Genomic DNA, 7,939 nt, shown 5'->3' on the forward strand with positions numbered 1-7,939 from the left:
TATAAAATCATTTGTTTGTCCTACCCTTAGAACAGTTCTTAAATAGCAAGATCCTTGCTCTACTTAAATTCTTTTATACACACACACACACACACACACATATATATGTGTGTGTGTGTGTGTGTGTGTGTGTGTGTGTGTGTGTGTGTGTGTGTGTGTATACATACATATATATATATGTGTATAAACATATATACAGTATGTGTATATATATCATGTGACGCCCTCCGCGCCACATGATGACTCTATATATATATATATATATGTATATATGTATATGTATATATATATGTATATATATGTATATATATATATACATATATATATATACTTTAGTTATACACATATATAAATATTTAGAATCATTTAAATAGAGCAAGGATCTTGCTCCCAGTTATTTGCTATTTAATTTGGTAGTTCATAGTTTCCAGTTAGTTTTTACAAATCCATGGTGAGATGCCATTTTGCAAGGCCATAATTCTAAGGAAGCCTGGTGGGGACAATCCAGCGGCCTGACAGCATCTTTCTTATTTAGGGTGAACGCTCGCGTCCTCAAATAAACCAACAAAGATGAAGGTGGATGAGGTATCTAGGTTTGTGGGCGCAGGCCACCGTAGTTCACTGGCAAACTCAGAAGAAGGAGGGCGAGTGAAAGAGCACTGCGACCTAAAATCTGACCATTAAATGGCAGAATTGGCAGTTCTGGCAGAATTTTACGCACTGTACCTTTAAGAAGCCACACAGCGGTTGAAATGTGCCGACATGCAATGAAAAACAAACACATTTCTGAGTCGTGTTTTACTTTTCATTCACAAAAAAAAGCCTGCACCTCCTCTATTAGCTGACGTAACACAAACAAGACAGTTTGCACTTCCAATTCATCCTGCATGACCTGCCTGCCCTGTTTGACTGCACAGCACTGTGGGTAATTCTGTATTGCTGCCAGTAAGACTAACTGTTGCACAATTCAGTGGGCCCGAGATAACAAAGCCATTGTCTGGCTTCGAGCCTCTGTGGCCAGCGGAACCAAACAATGAATGAATAACAGCGGAGTGAGCACAGAGAGAGCCGAGTATCAGAGGTAGACGTGAAGAAGGTCAAAACAAAGCAATGGAAAAAGATTCTCATCGTGTGCTGTGCGGAGAAACGAGCCGAATGCACACCGTCTGTGTTTTTAAATACAGACTGACAGACACAGCAAGTTTCTCATTACTATTACACATCATCTAAAACTGAAACAATACAGCAAACGATCCACTGCTTAAGAGTCACTCCTGAAAGGTCAAAAAGATTGTTTCTGATTGATACAGTGAAAACACTTCCACATCTTTCACTACAGGTGCAATAAAAACTTATTTTTAACACTTGCACAGATATGTAAATACTTTGCATATATATTTTAATTCTTTTTTAATACACTCTTTTTTCAATTCTTCTCGTTGCACTGGACATGCTGCGCATCTATGCAAATGTACCCAATGTGGGATAAATGAAGGCATTCTTAATCTTCTTAAGAGGGTTCAAGCAAATATGTTTCACTGGAAAGACAAAATGCATTTGCACCGGATGCGAGCGGCCGTCATCCCGCGAGCGACGGGTCTTTCGCGGCGGCCGCCAGGGCGCTCGCCGGAGCCGATGGCGGTTCACAAACAGCTGATTGTGCCGACGGACGGACGGACGGACGGACGGACGGACGGACGGTCTGATCAGCGGAATCATCACATGCTGCTGCAGCCAATGTTTGAACAAGCGACATCCTCCTGCCCTCCGCGTCACATGATGACTCATGCTGGGAGACGGTGACAGGAAGGCCGGGGGGGGGTTTAGGGGGCACCTTCCCAGAGCAGGCAGCCATGCAATCAGTGCAGCCGCGCCTACGTTCGTCCGCAGCAGCAACGTCCCGCTCGTCTGTTTCTGAGGTTTGGAGGTTTCATTTTACAAATTCTGCCAGGCGGGGATTTTCCCCGCGGCCACGTTCCCCATTCCGGCTCAACCGCTGGGGTCAAGGTCTTCTCTTGTCAGGATGCAAAATTCTTGAACGCGGACTTTGGCGTGCCGCTTCACCGTCTCTACCGCTGGCAATCTCCGCATGTCAGCTGTGCAGACAGACGGGGGCCGTGCGGGCGACAAGCAAGGATCTTAAACAGCCCAGTTCCTCGCCCAGCGTCGCCCAGCCTCAGGTTCCTGGCAGCCAGGCAGTCAGTGCAACCAGATTTCCACTGATCTCTCATGCCCTGTGGTGGTGGTGGTGGTGGTGGAGGTGGTGGTAGGGAGAGGGGGAGGGGGTGGGGGAGGGGTGGTGAGGCCGTGCAAAAGGCCATGAAATTACCCAGCAAATGGAACTACAAAAGCTGGAAACGGGGAGATAAGGAGCGCTGAAGTGCCGGGGCAGAGGAAGGCTGGATGAGGGGGAGCCGAGGAGGAGGGAGCGGAGGAGGAGGAGGAGGAGAAGAAGCAGGAGGAAATGAAAGAGGAGGAGAAAGAGGAGGAAAAGGAGGAGAAGCAGGAGGAGGAAAAGAAGGAGGAGGAGGAAGACGAGGAGGAGAAGAAGCGAGGAAAAGAAGAAAGAGGGGAAGAAGGAAGAGAAGGACGAGAAGCAGGATGAAAAGAAGGAGGTGGAGAAGAAGGAGGAGGAGGAAGAGAAGGAGAAAAAGCAGGAGGAAAAGAAGGAGGAGAAGGAGGAAGAGAAGGAGAAGCAAGAGGAGGAGGAAGAAAGGAGGAGAAGTAGGGGGAGGAAAAGAAGGAGGAGGTGTTGGAAGAGGAGGAGGAGGAAGAGAAGGAGGAGGAGGAGGGAGAGAAGGAGGAGGAGGTGGACCCTCTCAGTGTTGAGTGATGCAGGCTGGGCTTGCGGTGCGTGCGTTACCTGTCGGTCCCCTGCGCACACATGGTCACGTAACACAAGTCCACTGATCTGAAGCGTGGAACGACACAACGACAGCGAGTGAACACAGACACACACACACACACACACACACACACACACACACACACACAGACACACACACACACACACAGACATGCTGTAGATTGTGAGGAATGTTGGATGCCAGCACTTCAACACTCTCCACTACTGTCACCACTGGAGGCTCTTTGGTTTTTTTGGAAGACTTGGAAATGAGACGAGAAGAACGCACACTGCCTGCACCAGCGCTCACTCTTCTGTTTAGACACATGCAGAGGACAAGTTCGTATCCAACAAACCTGATTATTTCTGATCAAATATCTACCAACTCTTCTATTCCGTTCACACTGCCTGTGTTAACAGGCTCAACCCTCCAGCTGGGCCTGCGGGCTACGTCAGCTCACCCTCCATTCTTCTCTTCTCTTCTCTGAGTGCCCGCCAAGACTGTGCCAAGAGCAACACAATAAACCTGCCTCCTCCTGGGGAGCACCAGCGGCACCAAACACCCACCGACTGCTTCAATTGATACCGTGTGCAAACACTCCCGCAGCGGCGAGCGAAACCCGGTTGCCTGCGGTTGTAAGTGACGATCCAGATACTCTGACACGGCAGCTCGAATTGCAGTCAGAGCTTTAATACCCTGTAATCCACCCCCGCACCACCTCCACCACAGCACCGCAGCTGACTTACTCCAGAGGTTAGTAAAGTGGCGTCTGGAGTATTAAAAGGGGAGGGAAGTCAAATGTGAAATTAAAAAGCAAGAGGCGTTTTGTGTGAGCGGGATGACAAAGACGCTAACGTGGGAGATGTGCACAGGCTCAGGCTCACTCTGTGTGCTTTAAACCCAGAGAGACGCGGCAAGCCAGATGAGAGAATTAATAAAAAAAAAAAAAAAACGCCAAAGTGAAATCAATAATGAGCTAAATATTCAATCTGTGTAAAACCAGTTGTTTTTCAAACTGAGGAAAGTATCTCTTCATCCACTGAATAGGAGCATTGCTTTGAATCATTTAGCCTGATGGCACAAAGTCAGGGAATGAAAGTGATGTTCTTGAGCTCTACTGGCTACAGTCAGTCATGACCACTTCCACAGGAACCTTTTCAAAAAGGGGAAAAACAGGCCTTTCAAACAAAGAAGGAATAAAGAAAAAGAACCGATTAGATGCACATTTGGGACGCGTCTGATTTTTTTGAAATCTTACTCTGGCCTTTTACTGCGAATCATCTCGTGGCGGCGAGTCAATTATGAAATATCCATCCATCACATCGCTGATAAAGGTGACAGTCATATTGTTAAACTAGGGCAGCGAAAGGTTAGAGTCAGTGTTTCAGCATACAAGGTAACAAACGCAATAGACGATTCTGCCAAGATCAGCGTTACAGGAAGCAGCGTAGTCAGTAACCGTGAAGGGCAATAACCACACAGTTCTGTGTTTATATCACTGATAAAAATCTGGAAGGCACAGTAACGACCTCTGAGTAGAAGCAGGCTGATTCATTGGCAGCTGGCAGTTTGGAGTGATTGCAGCTGACTGATGGCTGTGCTCTAGAGGCCAATTAAAACAAAAACAACAGCAAAAAACCAATAAGCCTGATGTCTTGTCTAAGTGTCTGTCTAAAGTGGTTTATTCAGTGCTAAGACTGCTTTTATTTATTTTATGCCAGTTAGTTATTTTCTCCGTATGTTTAGATCACTTATAGAACTTTACTTTGAGTATTACACAGATGACAGGCTCCATCCATCAAATTACGTACAGAACTAATTTACTAAAATCGACTTGATTTTCAAACATTTATTTAGCACATGTTCATTGACACTAATACATGTTTCTCATTTATTCATTTTACAACAAAAAATATATGCTATGGGTTTCTGCTGACCCGCTGTCTAATGAACACTACTGTGGGAAAAAAAAAAAAACATATCGGTTGCCCATTACCCCACACAGTGAAAGCATTTTAATTGGCATATTGTGCCATTTGACTGACTGTTTCCCCTTTTCTTCAGTCACAACAGCGGCAGGCGCAGACGGTCTTCCAGGGAGGGCAGCGAGACGAGAGACACACACACAAAGCCTCAAGTCAGACGCGCACAATGCAGTCTGCCAGGAAGGCATCAATGGGGTACACTAACTGGTGCGCCTCACTGCCTCCGTGCTCACATTTCTATGGTGATACCTTTACTCCAGGGACAGCAGTCACCTTAAAGCATAATGGACTTTTTTATTGAGGCAGGAGGTCCTTTCAGCACAAGCAGAGGCCGGAGAGAAAGTCTCAGTGCCGGCAACGGAAGACACGACGGGCTGTCTGAGCACAGCGTCGCCTTGGACCTGCATTGCCTGAGGCTGAGTCCACTTTGAATGAGGCTGTTTTCATTTACAATTGAAATGCAATTTAAAAAAAAAAAAAAAAGTCTATCAATCAATGTTGGTAGTACACCGGAGCCTCCTGACAACAACAAGACCACAGTTAAATGTAAAGTAAAGGAACAACAAGGATGGAAAATCATCCTCCAGGGATCAGTATTCAAGCACACATCTGAGGTTGTTTTAAAAGTCAAAGATTTTGACCTGCCTTCATTTTGATGGTAACTCTCAACAGAAACTCTTTTCTTTTTATCAGTAACAGTAACGCAAAGCTTCAAGATACCCATTTATCGGTCCACTCCAACTATTTGGAGAAGGATATCCTGGGTAATTAGTAGGACATTAGTTGGGTGAAACTGTCAGCTTGAAGTGCGCAAAAGGAAGGAAGGAGGGGATAAACAAAGTGATAAAATGCAAACCCAACTGTTTCGATTCAAAGTACAAACCAGGTTGTTGTTTGACTTTGTCAGATGGTTTTAGAGCTTTGACCCACGGCCTGCAAATACAAGAACATGGAAAAGAATTGAGAGATTTATTATTATTATGATTATTATTATTATTATTATTATTATTATTATTATTATTATTATTATTTTAAATGACATCCAAGGTCATGACTGAGACTTATGCAAGTAGATCATGCAACAACTACGTAATTATCCTTGGTTTAACAAGGGGCAGTAAATGGGAACACACTGTTACTGGGAGGACCCAGGAGATGGACCAGTGCCCTTAGTGACATCACAGAGAGTGGATTATGTGTTTTAACAAACGCTTTGTGAAGAACAGGGCAATCAAAAGAAGTGAAGATGGACTTTTCATAATTTCTTGACAGTTCACTGACTGAGTGGACACACGTGTAACTGTAAGAAAGCATCGTAAAAATGTGAAATGTGCGCATGTTTCCAGTAAATGGACCAGGCGCTGGGAAAGACATTCAGTGACTGCTGTTTTCGTGACACTAAACAAAACAGCACACTTGTAGCACCATGAGGCACTTGTGCCACAGGTGGCAATGACTGATATGAGTTCCCACACGAGGTGGGGTTTTAAAATGACAACGGTAGCGGTTGATTTCCACTGTCATGTCACATGTTTCTTTTGGATCGTGACGTTACCCGATGTCCCGAATTAATTATCTCGACATGACAGTGAGACGTCAATAAGAGATAAAGAGAGGACTATGACATGAGGGAAGCGATAAAGAATAAACTTTCCCCGAAAAAAAACTTCAAGCCATCTTCCTTTAATTAAACATGTCCAATGAATTCCATCAATATAAGAGCAGCGTGGTGCGAAACTATCACGAGCCTCCCGGATTCAGGGCTGGCGAGCTAGCCCAGCATGCTAGCTAACCTCTGTTCATATCCTAACAGCATTAATGACACTTTTTGAATTAAAGCGCTGCCGATAAAAAAAATTTTGCCACCCGTCATGCGTGTAACCGCCTGCGCACGTCTGTCTGCAACCTACATCTGGCAACAGTTAAGACTCCAAAACAGTATGGGCTCCTGCCCACTGTCAGCTTCAAGTAAACAGCCAGCTGACTGGCCGCTTGACAGCTAGCGTTAGCCCGCTGTTAGCCCGCCGAGGCAGCCAGCTGTAGTTGACGCACACTGGGGAGGGGAGCCGCCGACTGCCCGTGGCGTCTTCTACCTGTCAACCGTTTGCTCGCTGCGTCCGTGTGCGGTTGTTTACCTGTAGTATGAGAGCAGGCCGTTGCTGAGCACGAACCATCGCCGCTGGTAGCCCTTCAGATAGTTGGTCCATTTGAAAAGCCATCCTTTGTAGGTGTCCGACCCCGGTGCCGGGGCCGCGGCGGACGCGGACGCCGAGCCCTTCCCTTGCTCGCTCATCCTCCGCACCGCTAAACGCCGACGGGTGTAGGATGACCCGGGGATGGGAACGGGGATGGCGCCAGGGACGGGGCCGGGGAATCCACTCCACCAGCTGGACTGTACCTGGAGGAGGGCGCCGCAACTAACGAGTGGCGAGGGGGAAGGAGGGCGAGAGACAGCCCGGATTCACATGACGTCCGGGCGGGCGGACAGCGACGGAAGGACGCCGAGTGATGCCAGGACACTGACTGCAGAGGATCCAGCAGGGCGGCGGAGCTGGGCGGACCGGGGTGGGATGGATCCTTTTAGATGGCCTCCAGTCTGGTCGGACCGGACCGGGGCTGTCACCGAGTCACCATGATGGCACTATGTGGCATCACTGTCAGGGGGCGGGGTGGGGGTTGGGGGAGTGGGGAGGCGGCCGCTGACCTGGGCGCTCTCAAAGTGTGGACTTGGATGGAAATGGCCGCTCCATCATCATCATCATCATCATCATCATCATCATCATCATCATCATCACCATCATCATCACCACCATCATCATCATCATCATCATCATTTCAAGTGTGCGCGAGCTTAGCCTAGCCTGCACCACGTGACGTTGTTGTCTAAACATTTAACATGCGGTCTTGGCGGCACGTGAAGGTGATAAGTTTGGTAACAAATGAGACGCCTTGAAACAACAGAGCACAGCGTTAATGATGACACACCTCCGGCTGTCTCTCACACGTGACTTTGTTTGAATTTGACTTCCTTCATTTCCGGCACAAAGTCCTCAATTTGCCAACAATCTTCCTGTTGCAGGAGGCTGTAAACAGAGGGCTAAGGTTGCC

At 47.1% G+C, this 7,939-nt stretch overlaps 1 protein-coding gene across 8 annotated transcripts in view; it reads right to left on the reverse strand.

Annotated features, from left to right (window-relative positions):
* Positions 1 to 7,484, reverse strand: part of osbp2b (oxysterol binding protein 2b) — a 43,106-nt gene extending 35,622 nt beyond the window's left edge. For 3 of the 8 annotated variants that reach the window (XR_012926632.1, XM_076025938.1, XM_076025937.1), the window contains exon 1: positions 6,967 to 7,484. Coding sequence is in view for 6 of the 8 variants with exons in the window: in XM_076025938.1 (XP_075882053.1) it covers positions 6,967 to 7,124 (158 nt within the window). In the remaining 2 variants the exon portion in view is untranslated. Of the gene's footprint in view, positions 1 to 5,714; positions 5,765 to 6,966 lie in introns of all 8 variants that reach the window. The other 5 variants (XM_076025941.1, XM_076025939.1, XM_076025940.1 and 2 more) reach the window with 3 other exon arrangements.
* Between the last annotated feature and the right edge of the window lie 455 nt (positions 7,485 to 7,939).

This window comes from Nelusetta ayraudi, unplaced genomic scaffold (genome assembly GCF_046127955.1).
Source record: "Nelusetta ayraudi isolate G7.1 ecotype Tasmania unplaced genomic scaffold, CSIRO-AGI_Nayr_v1 ptg000018l, whole genome shotgun sequence".
NCBI classification, from domain to species: domain Eukaryota; kingdom Metazoa; phylum Chordata; class Actinopteri; order Tetraodontiformes; family Monacanthidae; genus Nelusetta; species Nelusetta ayraudi.